This window comes from Ictidomys tridecemlineatus, chromosome 1 (assembly GCF_052094955.1).
Source record: "Ictidomys tridecemlineatus isolate mIctTri1 chromosome 1, mIctTri1.hap1, whole genome shotgun sequence".
NCBI lineage: Eukaryota > Metazoa > Chordata > Mammalia > Rodentia > Sciuridae > Ictidomys > Ictidomys tridecemlineatus.
The window spans coordinates 146,859,836-146,881,058 of record NC_135477.1 but is presented as its reverse complement, the minus strand read 5'-3'; the positions used below and the strand labels follow the sequence as shown (position 1 = coordinate 146,881,058).

General features: G+C 41.5%; 1 protein-coding gene and 1 long non-coding RNA gene across 3 annotated transcripts in view; one reads left to right on the top strand and one right to left on the bottom strand.

The window, feature by feature from the left end:
- Positions 1 to 21,223, bottom strand: part of Mcc (MCC regulator of Wnt signaling pathway) — a 450,812-nt gene that overhangs the window by 264,359 nt on the left and 165,230 nt on the right. The window contains exon 1 of one of the 2 annotated variants that reach the window (XM_005333213.5): positions 2,816 to 2,955. The exons of the other annotated variant lie outside the window; for it this stretch is intronic. Within the exon in view, the coding sequence (XP_005333270.1) occupies positions 2,816 to 2,872 (57 nt within the window). The 5' untranslated portion in view covers positions 2,873 to 2,955. Of the gene's footprint in view, positions 1 to 2,815; positions 2,956 to 21,223 lie in introns of those variants that run through there. 2 annotated transcript variants of the gene reach the window in all.
- LOC144377472 (uncharacterized) lies at positions 3,283 to 19,582 on the top strand. Its single transcript, XR_013438472.1, has 2 exons — positions 3,283 to 3,408; positions 19,425 to 19,582. It is a non-coding gene; the product is annotated as an uncharacterized LOC144377472 (long non-coding RNA).

Sequence of the window (21,223 nt, the reverse complement as noted above, 5' to 3'; positions counted from 1 at the left end):
TGCAGACCAAAGCTTGTACTGCTTTTACTAAAGAGAGGTCAGCAGGTTACAACTAGAAATTGATTAAAGTCACTCCCTCTTGTTCAGGATGTTACCAAGTCAGTGTCAACATTATTGTCAAAGAGTCAAAGATTCCTGTGGTTCACAAGTCAACACCAACCAGAGGCCTCTTGTTTATGACACCCAGGACAATGGTGGGTCCTTTCAGAGTTCTTCTGAAATGCCCAGTGACCATCAGACATCTGACCCCACAGGTGACCTCCAGACAACCTCAAGGCTCCTGAGCAATAGAAGATATGGCACTAAAGAGGCTCTCAGAGGGTTTTTATTAGCTTTGCTTCCAGGTGAGGAAAAGGAGTTAAGCATCAAAAGAGAATGGGGAGAATGGGGAGAATGAGGAGAATGGGGAGAATGAGAGAGAGAGAGAGAAAGAGAGAGCGAGAGCGCTGGCAACTTTATCTCATGAGACATTAAAGGGAAACCAGTGTTTAAAAAAAAATCACAGTGAAAACAAGAAACTTCACCAGAGGCCTAATGTGAGAAATAGAAATAATTTGTATTTACATCTAGGGATTCTGATCTCTGTATATCATAGAAACAGTACATGTTAAGGCTACTGCCCAATAAATTGAATGGAGATTTAGGGTCCAAGATATGAACCATACACACTTGTTCACCTTACAAATTCTCTTTACTGAAATCCTAGTTTAAAATATGTACCCTTAGAGACAATTGCAATTATTCAACCCAGCAGGAAAACCAAGAATGGGGGGGGGGGGACAGAGGAGCACCTGAATCATGGAAACCAGAACTGGCTCAAAAGAAAGCAAAAAAATGAATGAGCAAACACTGAGGACAAGGAAAGAAAATTTAGTAAACTTGTTTATTTCCTTAGGGACAAGACTGTGTCTACAATGCTTAAATATAATTTTTCCAGCCAGTGCAAGGGCCACAAATCATCTTCAACCCCTTCATTTGGCCACAGTTTTATAGGAAATACAACTGGCAAAGAATGGTGCTTTCCCTTGCAAAGACCCTCCAGGCTCACTGAATGCACTCACAGATGGTCCCAATACTACTCAAGTAAATTCACATCTTCTCTTTCTCCACTCAGCATTCTAGTCACCCTTGCTCATCCTAAATCTATGATTCACTTTTTTTTTTTCTTTCTTGCAATGCTGGGGATTTAGCCCAGGGCCTCATAAATGCTAGGCAAGAACTCCACCAACCCCAATGATTTACTTTTAAACCAAGGATATACACAGCACACTTCAGATGACAGCGAGTTAAAGCTGCTGTACAGAAAGAATCCATGTGAAGGGACTGTCAAAGACCTCTCTCTGCAAGAGATATGGGTGCAGCAGTTTTCGGTTTTAAAATGACCTCAGAAGATGGACCAAAGGCTTTTCCTTTAACAGTGTTAATTATGGAGCAGGGTTTTGGGTTTCAGTTCAAATTTGTGACCCTTCCCTCATTATGAAATGGGCAAAAATTATTTAGTTCCACAGGTCTCCTATGGGCTCCCATTTCTAAACTACATCCTTGGTCTCAATATTTCTCCAGTCTTTTACATCACAGGGATGGAGGAGGGGAACAGGGATTAGGAAGTGCCTCTACCACATTCAGCAAGTCCCTGACAAGCTCTTCCAACCCTGGGCAGAACAGCACAGGAGCATGAGGGATGACATTCACCACAAGACACCAGAAACAGACTGGGACTTCCCCCACCCTTCTTCTCCCAGTCTCTTCCTGATCGCCAGTAGAGAGATCCATTCTTTTCATTTTCTTTTCATAGTTGGTAATCTGACATCACTGCTGTCTGCCTTCTGGCTGTTTGTACATTGGTTTTCTTTTCTTCCCCTTTTCTCTCTTTAGCAGGACTCGGGAAGCTTAGAAGACCTATGCTACTTTGACCCCCATAAATGATGTGATGGCTAAGGGGGAAGCCCACCGCCCTTCTGCTCTAGACCCCAGCACACAGACCTCCTCTCTCGAACACCCAGTTCTGTAGGATTCCCATCACCACTTTTCAGATATTCAAAGCTTTGGGGGGATATTGCCCAGGCATCCTTGAAGTCATCAAAAAAAGGTGGCTTTAAGCATCTTACTATTCACATATTTGCATACTGTTTGTTTTAATTCAAAGACATCCTAAACACTCTAGTAGATACATTACAGTGAGAGCCCAGGAATTGCAAATGCGCTTGCCTCAAAGACGCAGGAGTCCAGACTTGGGCAGGAAATAAAAGTTCTAAGCGGCTTTGATGTGCTTCCTCCCCCACCCCACCCCCATCCCCGTGTAAACCATTCATCTCCGCCCAGGGAGAGACCACCTTGCCAGAACCTAACCAAAGACACCACACGTGGAAGCCAAGTGGGAGAGTGAATAATCCAATGCTTCCCAGTCGCTCAATCCCACCCCCACCAAATCGGTTACCACCGGCTTTAAACTCAGCTGGGATCGCCTAGTATTTTCCGAATACGAAACGGAATTTTGAATATAAATGGGGGGAAGCGAGTGTGCAGGGACAGGGGATCCAGTTTTTACAGGAGAGTTAAGCGCTGAGCGGTTTGGTTAGAGCTTGTTTCTTTTTTAAGCTGACTGAACCATCAAGCCAGTTCAGGTCATTTCCTGAGTAGCACTACAAGTTAAAACAAGATCCAGAAAAATCAATTAATCTTCAATTGCGCTGCCTCCAGACTGCGAACACAAGCGGGTTGGGTGGGATGTTGGGCTGGGGGAGATGATCAGGGGGACGGTGTCGAAAAGCACACGCACCAGAAACCCGAGCTCCCGACCTCAGCTGTTCCTTACCTCACTCAGCTCGGCTGAGGAGTCGTTCCCATATTTCATGGCAACTCCAGAATTCATGACTGCACTTTTCAGAGCCCGGCTCTTCCGCCTCCAGGTCTCAGAGCTTAGGAGTGGGGCTTAACAGGCTGGGTATCCACTGCTTGATCCCTTTTGGCACATCTTAGTCTAGACAGCCATTTTCACTCAGGACACTGTTTGGAAAGCCCAGGAAGGATGCAGACAGTCCTAAAAGGCACAGACCCGACGAGCCATTGCTGCAGGAGGCTCGGTGCCGTGGCGCGCTCGCAGCTTGCTGCAGCGGCGGAGCGGCGGGGATCCGCCCGCGCGCGCCCACCGCCGGGTCCCGGGGCAATGCCACCCTCAGCGCCGCTTCGCCACTCCTACTGTGCCTCGTCGACCCCCATTACCAAGCTGCAGGGCACCTCATAGCTGGCGCCAGTACCCTGGAGGACTCGGACAAGCTCTCGAAAGAACCAGGGCGGCGGAGCGGGAAAGATCCGCGCCTCGGATTCCGGGGAAGGAAAGCAAGCTGGAGAGAGCCGGAGCGGAGCTGCACTTCACGCTGAAGTTTCCCCTTTGAATCGTCTGGAGTTGTAAGTGGTTTCTGATTGAACACAGCTGTCTAGCTGCTGGCTACGGGCTGTGCGGAGAGGGCGGAGCCAGAAAGAGAAAAGGGTTGGGGGTGGGGGAAAGCCGAGCAGAGAAGACCGTGCTTGGAGGGAGAGCCGGCATCCTTCCAGTTCTCTGCAATAGTAATTACAGGACTCAGGTCCAGAAGGGAGAGAAGAAACAGGAAAAGCCACCTGAGTAATCGAGCAGGAAATTGGAAAAAAAAAAAAAAACTTCTCTCATAGGAGCCACTTTGCATGATTAAATAAGGTCAAGACAAACCTGAACACTGTACATCAAGCAGCGCTGTGCACTTCTCACGGTACATTAAGATTTTACAAGAGTGTGGAGCGGTCATTTTCCCTGATCAGTCTAAAGTCAACACTGATGGTGTCAATTCACTATCAAACTCCCTCTTTCTGTCGCTAGAGCAGAGTACATTTTCTGCATGTCCACAATGAATATAAAGATAACTCATCCCTTGAAAGATATAAGATGGGCTCACATTCCCCACCCTCCCCAACCCTCAGATCTTCTTAAAAATTGTACTGCTTATATGAGCAGAGCGAGTATGACTCAGAAAACCTTCAAGGAATTCTTACGTCCAGTGGACCCCATGGGGTCAGAAACCCCCGCCCCTAGAGCTTTGAGTTCCCCTGAGGTAATACATCCTGTGTCTATGAGGAGTGGGTGTGGAGGAGGGAAAAGGCAGAGATTTTATCTCCACAAAGTTAAAGCCCCGCTGCATTAGAGATGCACTGGAAATGGTCTGATCCTTTAAAGCAGGAGGTCTGCTGGATTGCTTAAGAAACCTCATCAGTCTCTTTCTACACAATAGGAACAAAATGTCTCCGGCCCCAATGACAGACCTTGGCATTTCCTGAAGCCTTCTATGAAAAAGCCATTGTATTGTTCACTTCCAAGTTCTATTTTTGAAAACATCCAATAGGATGTTTATTCTGCTCTTTAAGAAGGAGCAAAGAGGGCATCATTTGCATAGATCTTCTTACTTATCCCCCCCCCCCCAGCTTCCTGTTGAGTTCATTCATTGCCTGGAGACCCTGCTGGGATGGGGAAGAGTTTGGTGCTCTTTCTAGAGCTAGAGCACCTTGTAGATGGGGAGGGGCTGAGGAGTCACTTTATTTGATTTGTTTATTCATTAAAACCTGCTGAGAACTGACTGTAGTTGAAGCTGGAGATGTTTGTAGATTTAGGGATATTGGTATAGACTCTGCATGTCAAGCATCCATATATCCAAATGCTACAAAATCCAAGATCCCAAATGCTCCAAAATCCAAAAGTTTTTGAATACCCTGTTAGTGCTCAAAAAGTTTCAGGTTTCAGATGATTTTGGATTTTTAGATTAGGGATGTTGAACCCATATAAATATGAAGAAAACTCAAGCACAGTCCCTGCTCTTGAGGTAGTCAAACATGATCAGAAATATAGAAATATAGATAGAAAATGATACTTGCCATCAAAGTGGTATAAATGAAGATCAATTGCAATTGAGAGGAGGGAAATATAATTTTGGCTAGGCAGGGTCAGGGGAGAAGACTGTGAAGGAATCTCAAAAACTGAAGCGTATGAGTTGATCTTGGAAGAATGGCTGACCCCAATGGAGACGGGAGTAAGGAGAAGGTATTCCTGGTAGTGGTCCTATTGTGAAAGTATGGGTATAGACTGGAATGGGCAGAGCATGCAGAGGGATTGCAGGCATTCCACTCCAGAATGGAAGCTGGGTGAGAAGAGAGGATCGAAATCAGATCACGAATAGTTTTGAGTCCCAGACTAAAAAAATGCAACTCCTCGATAGGCAACGGAGGCTCATAAATGTGTCTGAGCACAGAAACATCAGAGCTGTGCTTTTAGATATTGTAATAGATTTTTATCACACCCTTGAGTAACTAACATGAATTCAAATATGCTAGGGTTAAATGTGATTATGATTTTCAAAGTACTTTTTTGTTGTTGTTGTTATTGAGGATTGAACCCAGTAGCTCTCTACCATTAAGCTCAATTAAAGATACATTATTCTTCATACTACTTGGGCCCTATCGCCAAGCAAATGATGTCACCTGGTGTCCAACCAAAAGAAAAGTGTTTTGTTCATCAGGTGGAGGAAAAACTTTCATTGTTGAACTTGTTAAGCTGAATGTCTGCTGGGTGCAGCAGCACATACCTATAATCCCAGAGGCTCAGGAGCCTGATTCAGAAGGATCACAAGTTCAAGACCAAACTCAACAAGATCCTCCCTCAAAATAAAAAATAAAATAAAATGGTTCGGGGAAGGGGGATTTAGTTCAGTGGTAGAGTGCCCCCTGGGTTCAACCCCTAGTATCACAGTATGTCTATGGATAATATAAGGCATTTCCAAGGGTTATGTTGACTGTATGGAATTTTCTTCATAAACAATGACTTTGGAACTTAACTCCTACATAAGATGGAACCACACCACAATCCAGCAGCTGTAGAGGTGGAAGAGTTAAAAGTAGGAAGCAGACTTGCCAATTGGACTATTACAATAGTCCAGCAAGAGGTTAAAAGGGCCTGAATTGCCAGGTGCAGTGGAATTCTCCTGTAATCCCTGCAGCTTGGGAAGCTGAGGCAGGAGGATCTTGAGTTCAAACCCAGACTCAGCAATTTATCAAGTCCCTAAGCAACTCAGTAAGACCCTGTCTCTAAATAAAATACAAAAAGGGAAGTTGAACATTTTTTCATATATTGATTTTTTCATATATCCTCTTCTGAGAAGTATCTGTTTAGGTCTTTGGCCCCTTTATTGATAGAGTTATTTGTTTTTTTGTTTGTTTGGGGTTTTTTTGGTGCTTAGCTTTTTGAGTTCTTTATATACCCTAGAGATTAGTGCTCTATCTGATGTGTGAGGGGTAAAAGTTTGCTCCCAGGATGTAGGCTCTCTATTCACCTCACAGATTGTTTCTTTTGCTGAGAAGAAACTTTTTAGTTTGAATCCATCCCATTTATTGATTCTTGGTTTTAATTTTTGCACTATAGGAGTCTTGTTAAGGAAGTTGGGCTTAATCCCACATGATGAAGATTAGGGACTACTTTTTCTTCTATTAGACGCAAGGTCTGTGGTTTAAAGGGCTGGGGGTGTGGCTCAGTGGTTGAGTGCTCCTAAGTTCAATTCCTGGTACAGAGAAGGAGAAGGAGAAGCATCCATAGTCCATGCTACAGGAAGGAGGGAGGCCTGGAGTCTGGTAAAAGAGTATTTCAAAGATCTGAATGTCTTTGTAAATCTGAGGCAACACCAGGCAGATTACCACAGGGAATGAGGAGGAACTGGAGGTGGTGTCCACACACTACTCTTCTGTAAATCTGGTGATGACAGAAATGAGGAGGTTGATCAGTCTCTTGGAGTCAGAAAGCAATGTTGAGTAGAAGGCAGAACAGACATATTTGTAGGTTGGTAGAAAACGTGGAGATACAAGGAGTGGGGATATGGAGCAAAATTCCCCCCCCCCAAAAAAAAAGGGAGAAAAGGAAGGGCCCAAGGACTAAAACCATGAGATCAGCTTTTGAATAATCTTGGAGAAGAGAGGATTCTGGTGCCCTTCCTGGGAGTCCAGGAACAGTTGGGTGATCTGTCAAATTTATAGAGAAGACTTTAGACACTGTTTTAGTCAGCTTTTACTTTGCTGTGACCAAAGGACCCCAAAAGAATGGTAGAGGAGGAAAAGTTTATTTAAGGGCTCATAGTTTCAGAGTTCTCAATCCAAAGACAGCTGGCTTTATTCTTCGGGTCTCCAGGTGAGGCAGAATAACATGGTGGAAGAATGTGGGAGGGGGAAGCAGCTCTCATGGTGATCAGAAAGCAGAAAGAGAGGTCTCCAAACTTGCCAGATACAAATATATACTCCATAGCCATGCTCCAATGAACCACATCCTCTAGCCATACTCTACCTGCCTCCAGTTACCACTCAGCTAATCCCATCAGGGATCAATTCACCGATTATGTTAAGGCTATAACCCAATCATTTCTCCTCCAAACCTTGCATTGTCTCACATGTGAGCTTTTGGAGGACACCTCATATCCAAATCATAACAGACACTACAACTAGTAGCATTTATTTGAAGAGCACACCAGCTTCTTCCTATGATTGTAGAGGAAAACTGAAAGCCAATGACATTTTATCATGAGATTCTGACTCAAGGAAAGGAAGACCTTAGTGATGTCTGTCAATGCAAAATGGAATGAAGTAGTTGTGATCCCTTCCCTTAAATTGTTCAAGCATAGGTTTTAAGATGGTGGGACACTCTGAAGCTAGACATATGTAAAAGTAGAGCTTGTTGTATTGAAAAGAAATCTGATTTTTCCGCCCCGCTGTATTAGGGATGGAACCTAGGGATGCTCTACCACTAAGCTACACCGCTAGCACTTTTTTTTTCTTTTTTTACTTTGAGGCAAGGTTTCTCTAAATTGCTGAGGTTGGTCTCAAACCTGTAACCCTCTTGAATAACTGGTATTACAGGCATGAACCACTGCACCTGATCATTTTTTTTAAATTTTATATTCCATGAAATGAAGATAAGTTTTTGCTATAATTTAAATGCCTTATTTTTTTCTACCTCTTAGTCTTGCTCTCTGCTATCAAAGGCTAAGATAATGCTTTAGACAAGACTGCACCTGGGTCAATATCCTGAGAACATTAGAAATGTGAGAAACATTTCAGCACACCACAGGACAATAAAGCCCCAAGTGTTTCCAACACCAGTCAAAGATCTTAAACTGGGCATGGTGGCACATACCCTTAATCCCAGTGACTCAGGAGGCTGAGGCAGGAGGATTGCAAGTTCAAGGCCAGCCTCAGCAACTTAGTGAGACCCTGTCTCAAAATAAAATAGAAAAAGGACTGGGAGCATAGCTTAATGACAGAATGCTCCTGGGTTAAATTCTCAATACTGCTAAAAAAGAAAAAAAAAAAAGTCTCGAGATTACAGCTCACATAGTTGACCAAGTGTATTACTATATTTGACTACAAATTCTTCCATATTGTATCCATGACAGCATGATTTCTCCAAAAAGCTTCTCCCAATCTGTGTGTGTGTGTGTGGGGGGGGTATTTTACTGGGGATTTAACCCAGGGGTGCCCTGCCACTGAGTCACACTCCAGCCATTTTTATTTTGAGACAGCATCTCACTGTAGTTGCCCAGGCTGGCCTTGAACATGGGGGATCCTCCTGCCTCAGCCTCTAGAATAGCTGGGATTATAGGTACATATCACCATACCGGCTAGTTTCTCCTAGTCCTTCTGCTTTAGCAGAGATTAAACTCCTAGTGAGAGGTGTAGGCAGGAGGTGGCAGTGGAATTCATCAAGTTCAGGGAGTAGTTATGGGAGAAGGAGGAAAAACTGCTTTCTACCTTGACAATAGTGCTTGGGTTCCTCTCCTTCTCAGACCTTGTGTTCCTAACAGGCCAGTCTCTTTAAATCTGGTCACTATTATTAGAGGAGGCAGCAGTAGTCCTGGGAAAGTTTTTCCGTAAGTGGAAGGTGCTGGTTGCATAACTGGAAGAGACTGTACCAATTCCATGCTGTTGGCATACTGGCCTTACTTTTCAGGCTGGTCTGGCCCTCTGTGTATAGCTGCTCATCTCAGCAACTCTCTAGATGAGGTTCCATCCTGGGACTGATCTGTATTCTCCAATGGCAGTGAATATCAGGTTAAATCAAAGCAGCCCAGCATTATGGAAATTGAATCCTTGGGACTGGCTGGCCTGGTCTCTTTGTTTCTACCCCTGGGGCTCATAAGCCACCCTTGCCTGCCCCAATGTGTGTTGAAGGGTGTCTGCCCTTCTCCAGCCCATGCAAGGTCCCAGACTCCAATATTTCCCCTTTTCTCCATGATTCTCCTAAGCTAAATAAAATGTAAATACCGAGGTTTTAGGAATTAAGCACAAGGGGGAAAAAATAATCTTCTCAACCATACCCTAAGTATTTACATTGTAAAAAGAGGATGCTTTGAAATAATTCTTAAGGTGGTAAGACTTCCTGAAGAAGACAGTGAATTTTGAGAGGCAAGAGGGATTTTGGAACCATGTGGAGACTCAGGAAATTGCAATCCTCTAAGTTCTTAAAGGTCGTAAAAGTTAAGGAGCCCTCAAAGTATACCCTCAACAGAATTTCCTGCCCTAAATCTATAAGCCCAGCCTACTCTCCCACCTCATGACTCCAGAAATGTTCTCGCTATCCAACTCCTGTGGCCCTGTGTTCAATCAACAGGCCCAAGTCTTGGGTAGGAAGCCTCTAGCCAGCCTCTGTGACCTGCCACTGAGTCCCATATTGCAGATATCATCAGCCCCAGTGCTGCAACACAAAGAATTCAGAAAGCATTTCCCTGAGTGATCTACATCCTTGTCTGTGTCCTCAGAGAACACAACAAAGATCCAGAAGAACTCCTACAGTGCCCTAGTGCATTCTTGCATCCCTCTCACTTCGGTTAGAATACATAGAGTCAACAGATGTGTAGTGTTCATTCAGAAAGAGAAAAGAACCACTGCATGCATTTTCCATGTGTGTCCCGGGATGAATGTGTATGGGACAGAAAAGATCCTGCTTCACAGAGCTAGTGTGCTTGGTGAAATGATTACTAAATGCATGAAGAAGATAGAGACAGCTGTGGTGGATGCTGTAAAGGAAGGAAATATGATGGGGATACAGGACCCTTTGGTGGAGTGGGCCAGGAAGGCCTCTATGAAGCGATGCCACCTCAGAATCGAGGTCAAGAAGGAACCGACTAGGCAAAATGTGGGGACATATGACCAGGCAGAGGGAACACCCTAGGGCAACAAAGGGCTTGACCATCAAAATATTTCAATAAACTTCAAATTTTAACTTAAATTTCAATTTCAATGAAAAGGTAGACAGTGAGGTAGAACATGATGAAAACAGTTGCTGGAGGAGGCAGGTTCTACAGGGAATGTGTAGACAACGATTCCACTCTGTGCATCGAGATGCTGCAGGGGATCTTCAGCAGGGCAGAGACATGACTCAATTTACATTTTTAAAATTTATGTATATATTTATTGTTTTTGTTACTGGGGATTGAACCCAGGGGTACTTGGCCACTGAGCTGCATCCCCAGCCCTTTTTTAAATTTAGAGACAGGGTCTTGCTGAGTTGCTTAGTGCCTTGCTAAATGGCTAAGGCTGGCTTTGAACTCATGATCCTCCTGCCTTAGCCTCTTGAGCCACTGGGATTACAGGTGTGTGCCACCACACTGGCTTCAATTTACTTGTTTAAAAGATAAATATGTTCCTTTACAAACTCTACTAGTAGATAACCTAAAACATAAACCATGGACAGTCCCTCCTTGCTACTAATAAATGCAGAAGAGTTTATAGAATGTCCCTATTTTGCAACCTCTAATGAATTAATACAAGTTGAACAGCCAGACACATGAGGTCTGATGGGAAAAAAAAAACAATACGACCTATAAAGCCATCTTAGCAGTTTTAACGCATTCCTCACAACTAAACACTCAGAGTCACTCCAGGTGAACTGGGCTGCACAAAATAACCACACAAGAGACAGAGATACCTTTTTCTTTGGGGTCCTGTGATGGCTCCTCTGAACTTAAGGGTTTGCAGAAAGAGAGAGTGCACTTGCTGAACCCTTTTATTGGAGAGAAGCCATTCAAATGAGGCAAGGGGTCAGGTTTCAGGGGGTTGAGTCTAGTTTCATGATGTCTGCTCTCAGCAGGTTGACGGACATCTAGGGAGGCCATGCCCATTTCATGTGCTGTGTGGGGATCATGGCAGATCGAGGCCTGGCCAAACAGAGGGGCAACATTGGTTCAGTCTACTTTGTGTGCTCAATACTCATAGTTCACACACACACAGCCCATGGCTGGCTTGCCACATCTCCCCATTCTCATCATTCAAGGCTAAGGGGCACTTGATTCCTGTGTGGCAGCTCCTGACAATGAAGCAATGTTACATTTTCTACAGGGATGCAATTAGCAAAATATAGACAATAGCTCTACAGAAACAAAAATCTGGATTCTTCAACAAGTAAATTACAAAGGGGAAAGAAAGCAAGTGAGCAATTAAAGGAAGGGGAGCTTTATGGATTAAAAGAGACTCAAAGACCTATCAACCATTTGTAGTATGTGACCTCATGCAAGACTGAATCTAATAAATTACAACTGTAAAAAATATATGAACTATAACAATATTTGTATCAGAAATATACCTTTTTGGATATTCGATGATATTAAGAAATTACTAATTTTTAATGTTAATGTTAATTTAAAGGAAGTAAGTCCTTTCAGAAATACATATTGAAATATTTAAGAATGAAATGATCTAACACCTGGGACTCATGTCCAAATACTACAGGAGGCAGAGTAATAGAAGAGGTTATTAATGAAACAGACTGGCATAAGTGAATTTATAACAATTAAAGCCAAAAGACCAGGTATTTGAGAGTCTATGTTAACTTCTGCCCACTTGTATACATTTCAAATCTTCATAATACACAAGTTTGAGGAGATTGCCAATGAAGAAGTGTCTGATTTTGGAGATTTCTGGTGACCTTGAGAGGAGCAATGTCATTTCATGGTGGAGATATGTAGAAGCTAGATTGAATAGTGTGGATTAAATAGTGTCCAGGAAGTGAAAAATTTGAAAGCACATAGAGATAACTTTTGCCCTAAGCCTCACTGCTACTGAACCATCAGAATGAGTCCGTCCTATCCTGGCTGGATTTTCATCTTATTGTTTGTGAAGTTGCCTACACTGCTTAAGACTCAATGACTCTACTGGGAAGTAGCTGTTTGAAATTTGGTCAGCCTGTTTGAAATTTCTAAGAAAAGCAGTACTTGCAAACTATTTCCAGATTAAATCTCACACATAGAACAAACAAACAAAAATCCAACTTTCTCCAACTGCAAATATAACTCAAGCAAAGGAAGAACCCCGGTGCTCATTAATTATATTCATGGACTGCCTCACACCCAGCCTAGGCATTCTCATAACCTAGAATCATTTGGTACCAATTCCTGCCTTTTTCCATGGGGAATTCCCATTTGAGATTTTGTGCCTCATTGCAAGCCTCATGTGATGCTTCAAAACTGCCCGACTGTCTAACAAGATATTTTGGAGCCCAAAATTTTATATGTGTATCTTCACTGATTATGATACAGTATCTTTTTATGCGTTTGTCCTTAAATTTCTTTAAACTCCATCAGATTCTCTAAGGATAAGAAAAACAATCAGTGGAGATTAGGGATTTGGAAATCCAAAGAAGTTAAAAGAAAGAAAGAAAGAAAGAAAGTGTTAAGTCCTCATTGGAGTACCTGCATATGTTTAATTTCCTGGAAATGAAAACAAAAAAAAAATTAGATGCATAAAAATAGATCTAGTAAAATTTGGAGAACATGCTTAAATTAAATGAATTCCAAATGCCTGCCACTGTTATTTCTGGAGCTCTTTGGGCTAAAACAGAATCATCATTCCATTGCTCTCTTTTAGCCAGAATATGTTATAGCAGCTGTTCAAAAGGGGCAGAGAAATTATCAATGTAACATGATGCCTCATCTACCTCGTGACAAAAGAGCCACCAAGCTGAGGGGTGAAGGAGGTTCTGAGACAAAGGCTGGGGAAAGCCACCTTCCCAGTCTTTGGGCCCACAAAGTGCCTGAGGATGGACTGCTGTGGTAGGGGTTCCCACAGGGACACTCTGGGGTCTGAGGAATGGGCTCTTGCCTCCCTTGATGAGTAAAACTTCCCTCTCTCAGCCATCCTCAGTTGCTTTGCACAATTGTCACATGAGTTGGTACTTTCCCTTCTGAGCAAATACTCTTCAGTTTCCATTTCCTGCCACAATCCTTACTTGTGCTCTAGTGACACTCCCCTCTCCCAGTTAATGTCTTTTTATGCGACTGACAGACACTTTGGTAGAATCATGTCTATAATTTGTCACTTTCCACCAAAACTCAACTTTAATTGCAGCTTACAGATTTCTGTAAATGGAAGCATTATTTCCAGACTAATAACTGGAGTCATTTTGGGGTCTCTGCCTTCATCCTCTCTTCTAGCTATGAAGCCCCTTCCTTCTTCCCACTTGCTCTCTCTCTTGTTCTCTTGTAGCACCATCTTTCAGGCCTCATCCCTTCCATTTTGGTAACTGTAATTAACACTGTGACTCAACTCCAAATCATTCTGGATACTCCAGGGCAGCTATTCTTCTCCGAAGTACAGCGTGGTGTTACACCATTCTAGTAGTTATATTTTATAAGGTTTATTGAGGTATAATTCACACATCATAAAATTTGCCTTTTAACATATACAATTCATGAGTTTTTAGTATATGCACAGCGTTGTGCAACCATCACCAATATGTTATTTAGAACTTTTTAAAAAATACCTTTATTTTATTTATTTTTTTAAAGTGGTACCAAGGATGGAACCCAGGGCCTTGCGCATGCTAGGTGAGTGCTCTACCGCTAAGCCACAACCCCAGCCCCTAAAACTTTTTTTTATCACCAAAAGAAATCCACACTCATTAATAGACATTCTTCAACCCTCTGCCTAACCCTGACAATCACTAATCTTTTTTGTATCTCCATAGATTTGCCTGTTCTGAACTTTTCATATAATAGAATAAGACAATTGTGGTTCTTTGGCCTTTTTTCACTTAGCATATTTTTAAGGTCCATCCATGTTGTAATAGGTATTAATATTTCATTCCTTTATTCCTTTTTGAGGGGTCAGGGAAGGAATACCAGGGATTGAACTCAGGGGCATTCAATCACTGAGCCACATCTCCAGCCCTGTTTTGTATTTTACTTAGAAACAGGGTCTCACTGAGTTACTTAGTGCCTTGCTTTTGTTGAAGCTGGCTTTGAACTCGAGATCCTTCTGCCTCAGCCTCCTGAGCCACTGAGTCATTCCTTTTTACTGCCAAATAATATTCCATTGTATTGGTAGACCGAATTTTCTTTGTCCACTCATCATGGATGGATATTTAAGTTTTCCCACTTTCTATTATGAATACTGTTGCTATGAAAATTTGTGAGCAAGTTTTTATGTGGAGGTATGTTTTTAATTTCCCACCTAGAGATAGAATTGCTTATTAATAGGGGAATTCTATGCTTAACATTTTGAGGCACTACCAAAATTGTTTTCCAAATGGCTGCCTTTCAGATTTCCATCAGCAATCTTTAAGTATTTCAATTTCTCCACATTCTGCACTTATTATCCATCTTTTTATTGTAGCCCATATGGTTTTGATTTTCATTACCCTGAAGAATGTGAAGGTTGAACATTTTCTCTTGTGCTTGTTGGTCATTTGTATGTCTTCTCTGGATAAAAGTCTATTCAAATCCTCTGTGTGTGTGTGTGTGTGTGTGTGTGTGTGTGTGTGTGTGAGTGTGTTTATGTGATACTGGGGATCAAACACAAGACCTCATTTATGCTAAGCAAGCAGTCTACTACTGAGTATTGTCCCAAGCCAACACATTTTTCAATTGGGTTGTCTTTTGTCATTGAATTTTAAGAGTTCTTTACATATTCTTGTGACAAGGTCCTTATCAGATGTAAATTTGCAAATATTTTCTTTCATTTCATGGTTTATATTTTATGAAGTCCAATTTACCTATTTTTCTTTTATCACTTATGCTTTCATTGTTATATTTAATAAACTATTGCATAATACAAGTTCACATAGATTTACTGCCATTTTTTGTAATAATTTATGATTTTAGCTCTTGTATTGATGTCAATGATCCATGTTGAATTATTTTTAATATAGTACAATAAAGGGTCCCACAGCTATCCCACTTCTTGGTATTTTCCCAAAAGATATAAAATCGGCAGACTATAGCAATACAGCTGCCTCCATGTTCATAGCAGCACAATTTATAATAGCTAAATTATGGAATCAACCCAAATGCCCATCAGTAAGTGAATGGATTAAGAAATTGTGGTATATGTATACAATGGAGTTCTACTCAGCCATAATGATAATAAAATTATGGCATTTTCTGGTTAATGAATGAAAATGGAGAATATCAGGCTAAGTGAAGTAAGCCAAACTCAGAAACTCAAAGTTCAAATATTTTCTCTCATATGTGGAAGCTAGAGTAAAATAAAGGAAAGGTGGAGGGAAGGATAGGATAGCATAAAGATAAAGGGAAGATCAGTACTCTAGAAGGAGATTGAGAGACAAGGTACAGGTTGGGAAAGTGGGGGACAATGCAGAATGAATTATTTTTAAAAATCATGTGAAGCAGTCAGGCACAGCGGTGCATGCCTATGATCCCAGTGGCTCAAGAGGCTGAGGCAGGAGGATCACAGGTTCAAAGACAGCCTCAGAAACTTAGCAAGGCACTAAGCAACTCAGCTAGACCCTGTCTCTAAATAAAATATTAAAAGGGGCTAGGAATGTGGCTCAGTGGTTGAGTGCTCCTGAATTCAATCCCCAGTACCAAAAAAATTAAATTAAAAAATCACATTAGGTGCATGTTTATTCAGGTGTTTTGCTGCTGTGACTAAAAGATCCCAACCAGAACAACTGTACAGGAGGAAAAGTTTATTTGAGGGCTCATGGTTTCAGAGGTCTTAGACTGCAGAAGGCCAGCTCCATTCCTCAGGGCTTGTGATGAGGCAGAACATTATGGCAGAAGAGTGTGGCAGAGGGAAGAAGCTCACATCATCGGGAAGCAGAGAGTTCCCACTGCCAGATACAAATTTAGACCTAAAGCCACACCCCAATTCCCACCTCCTCCAGCCACACCCTACTACTTCATTTATCACTGAGTTAATCCCTATAAGGGGATTAAATCACTGATTAGGTTAAGAGTCTTACAGCCCAATCATTTCTCCTCTGAACCTTCTTGCATTGTCTCACACGTGAGCTTTTGGGAGACACCTCGAATCCAAACCATAGCCGTGCATATGTAAATATACTACAGGGAATTTCACCTTTATGCATAAGGAAAAAGAACCAATCAAATACAAATGAAGAGACAAGTCAAAGAAATTCTAGTAGAGTAGAGGAACAACACGAGAGAGGATGAGAGGGAAAGTGGGGGAAATTGAATTCCATGCATGTATGAGTTTGGGAGGATAAACTCAGCTAGTATGTATAAAGCTCTAATAATAATAAAGAAGATAAGGGTCCCAACTTCATTTTTGGATATCCAATTGTTCCAAAACTATTTGTTGAAAAGATTATTCTTTTCCTCCATTGAGATTTCTTGGAGCCCATGTTGAAAACGAATTGACCATAAATATAAGGGTTTATTTCTGGACTCTCAAATCTATTCCATATAGTTGTTTTTGTTTGTTTGCTTGCTTGTTTGGTTTTCAGTACTAGGGATTGAACCTCAGGTGCTCTACCACTGATACATCCCCCCCCACTTTTTATTTTTATTTTGAGACAGAGTCTCACCAGTTGCCTAGGCCAGCCTCAAACTTGTGATCCTCCTGCCTCAGTCTCCCATGTAGCTGGAAATATAAGCATGTGCTACCACATCCAGCTGTATTTCCTATATCTGTATATCTATCTTTTGCCAGTACTACAAATTTTTTATTTATTTTTGTTTTGTGCTAAATCGTGAAACCAGAAAGTGTGAGTTCTCCAATTTTAATTTTTTTTCTTTTCTTTTTTCTGGTTGTATACAAAGTATATTCGCACCAATTTGTGTCTTCATATACGTACTTTGGGTAATAATGATCATCACATTCCACCATCATTTATAACCCCAAGCCCCCTCCCTTCCCCTCCAACCCCTCTGCCCTATCTAGGGTTCATCTATTCCTCAAGGTTGCTTTGGCTATTCTGAGTCCCTTGCACTTTATTTTATTTTATTTATAGTATTGGTATTGGGGTTGAATCTGAGGTGCTTTATCACTGATACAGTTCCTCAGTCCTTTTTTTAAAAAATAGTTTTAGTTATAAATGGACACATAACTTTATTTTATTTGTTTATTTTTTATGTGGTGCTGAGGATCGAACCCAGTGCCTCACATGTGCTAGGCAAGCACTCTGCCACTGAGCCACAGCCCCAACCCCCCAGTCCTTTTTTAAATTTTACTTTGAAACAGGGTCTTACTAATTTGCTGAAGCTGGTCTCAAACTTGTAATTTTCCTACTTCAACCTTCTGAGTCAGGTTACAGGCATGTGCCATTGTGCCTGGCTTCCTTGCATTTTAATGTGAATTTTATATCAGCTTGTCAGTAGCAAAGAAGCCAGCTTGGAGTTTGGTAGCAACACTCTGAATCTGTAGGACAATTTGGGGACACCAACATTTTAATATTCACTCTTTCAATCCATGAACATGGAATGTCTTCCCTTTTCTTAGGTCTTCTTTGACATCTTGCAATGATGTTTTGCAGCTTTCAGTATACATATTTTGTACTTCCTAAGGATGCAATTTTTAAATCTACTATAAATGGAACCATTTTCTTAACTTTATTTTCAGATTACTCATTTACTCCTAATGTATAGAAATGCAATTGATTTTTCATATTGCTCTTGTATCTGCAATCTTGCTGAACTCATTTATTCCAAGTTTGTGTGGATTTGGCGGGGGGAGATTTTTCTATATCCAAACTACTGTCTTTGGCAAATAGAAATAGTTTTACTTTTTCTTTTCCAATTTGAAATATTTTCTTTTTCTTATCTGACTCCAACATAATTTTGAACAGAAGTGAAAGAAGAAGATATCTTTGCCTTATTAGTCACCTCTAGGGAGAAAACACTCATTCCTTCATTGTTAAGTATAATAGTAGCTATAGGTTTTTTCATTGATGCCTTTTTATCCAATCAGTTTCATCTCTCACTGAATAGGAAACATTTCTCTAACCAGTGTCGTTTTCTTATATTCTTATGAGTATCAAGCTCACTCCCACAGTCTTTTTCCTCTCACCCTCTCTCCTCACTACAGTATTAGCCCCATTTGCCTCTCTGAACCCAACAACTCTTTAACTCTTGTCCTGAACCTGATACTCTCTTATCTCAAGTCCTTCAGCACTGCTGGCCTTGATAGCTTCATTCAAAAGTGAGTTGTATGATTCTCAGCACAACTAGGTAAAAAGAAAAGCAGAGCTGGAATAGCTGTGTTGGTATTAGAAAATGGAAATAATTCTTATTCAGTTGGTGCATAAGTACTGCTCCAGATCATGAAGTGCCCACTCCCAGCCCTTTCACTGCCCAGTCTGCTTCAACCCCATCGCTAGAATCCTCCAGAATTTTCCGCAGTTGAGCAACCACAAGACTAACATTTTGCTCAGTTGAGGTCTTTAAATCTTCCTCTATGGCTATGGACAATATTGTGGATATTTTCCCTGAAGAAAGAGGTTATATTACTTAAGCAAATATACTCAAATAGTTTTTCCAGTTAAATTATCCTCGTTCTCATAGGATTTGCTAGCAACATTGGAATCAGCATCACCTACCTCTTTTACCACTCTTTGAATAGAAGATTCACTTATGGTTCCATGTTTTACACAACGACTTTCTTTCTCTTCTTCCCTCCTTCCCTCTCTCCCCCACTTCCTTCCTTCCTTTTCTCCTTCTTCTTCCTTCCTTCCTTCCTCCTTCCTTCCTTCTTTCCTTCCTTCCTTCCTTCCTTCTTTCCTTCCTTCCTTCCTTCCTTCTTTCCTTCCTTCCTTCCTTCCTTCTCACCCACCTTCCTTCTTACTGTGTTTCATACCCTTATGGATCTTTAAGGATTTCAGTTCCATAACTAACCAGACTCCAGAATATTTGGCTTATTTTCATAGTGATGAGGAACACAACTATCTGAAGTCATCATCAGTCTCCTCTCAGCCCCCCAAAGCTTGTTATGTGGAAGTCTACCAGGGTTGGAATGATGGGGTCCCCTCCAAAGTTCATGTTGAAACATAATCCCCAAAGCAAAGTAGGAGGCGTGGCCTTTGGGAGGGTTTTGCCCAGGTAAATGGAATTAGCACTTTTGGCAAAGAGCTCAAGGCCAAAGGGAGCACACTTGCTCTTCTGCTCTCCCACCAGGTGAAGACAGCATCCCTCCTCTGCAGACAATGCAGCAACTGGGAAGCATCTGCAAGCAGAGAGCAGCCTTCCCCCTACACCAGTCCTGCTGGCACCTTGATCTGGGACTTCCCAGTCCCCTGAACTGTGGAAAATAAATGTGTCTTCTTTATAAATTACCCAGTCTGTGACTTTCTGTGATAGCATCACAAAGCTAAAGCCTCTGGCAGGAGAGAAAGCTTGCACAGAACTTTGTCCACCCTTATTTCTCCCTCAGAAATAAGGTCCCCTTCATTCACACAGCTCATACTTAACTGTATTTATTTGAAGTTACTTTTCAAACACCTTCCACTACTTCTGGCACCAGTGATAGGGATGGAAATGTGTGAGATGGGGAGTAAAAGCTAACTAACTGTGAGTTGCAAACAGCTGTTTTATAGGGGAATTTTGGAATCTGAAAAAAAAAAAAAGGCTAACAATTTTAGGCTGCTTTCTTTTATCTTCCCTAAGGTAGGAAACTTTTTTCCAAAGTGAATGCTTTTCTAGATTCTTGAGACAACAGCATTAAATTAGTGCCATTTCATATTATGTCCTTTCCTTATTAAGGAAATACTCATCACCCATTGTGCATCTTGGTAGGTACTAGATATATAACAACAATTAAAAAGAGACACACCAGCACTGCCTTCACTTGAGCTTAGCACCGCACTGTGGTAAGACTGTGAAGAAGGCCCCCGTCTTAGTCCCTCTGTGCAGACACTTCTTTTGCCTGTAACTTTGAAATGTTCTTCCACTCTGACTCTAGCCTTGTCCATGTGACTTGCCTTGGCTGATAGAAAAATCTTCCACTAACGTGTGAGAGTGACTGAGCTAGCCTTTTGGAGGATAATGTACATATGGGGCAGTTGCCCCAGTCACCCAAACCAAGGCCTAGATAGATCAAACATCAACCAGTGAGTCCTGTCCTTATAGCCAAGAACAGCAGCTGTCCTGCCAACTCCCAACCACCCTCAGACATGTGAGCATAAACATATTAAATGTCACTGTGATTTCATGGTGTTTTATTACCTAACCTTACCGTGATACATTGCTTAACCATACAAAATGAACATAAAATTACAACTGCATTATGTTCTCTGAAGGACGGCAATATAGAAATAGGAAACACATAAAAGGTAGAGTTGACTTAGACTGGGTGGGCAGGGAAGTCAAGGTCTACTTTTTTTTAAAAGGAAAAAATGTGTAAGCTAAGATCTAAAAGACATGTAGAAGGTAACTAAGTGAAGAACAGAGGAAAGAGTTATTCAAATCACAAGACCAGTATATGCAAAGGCCCTGTTGAGAAAGAGTACAGATATTTAGTTACTTATAAGGCCAGTGTGGCTGGCTGGAGTATGGAGATGAAGGGGATAATGCAAAACAACATCAATAATAATTATAAGGCTAGAATAAGCAGTGACTGAAAAAAAGTAGAAAGCCTTATAGCATAGGAAAAGTTTGAGACTTTATCCAAGGAACTATGAGACTCATGGAATGGTTTTAAGATGGTAATGACAGTTGTTTTTCTCACATGCTTATCTTGTTCTGAAGTGGGTAGGAAATTTCTCAAATATACACCTTGAAATTTGCCCATGAATTTCAGAACCTCTAAAGCAAGGATATTTATTTATTCAATGAACATTTATTGAGATGGTCCAATTTGGAGTAAGTAAATGATTCAGATTAAATAAATGAATGACCCTGTACCAAGTCACCTAATAGGCACTGGAGAGGAAAACGGACATGGCTCCTGCCCTGGATATGCTCATGGTCTGGTCAGG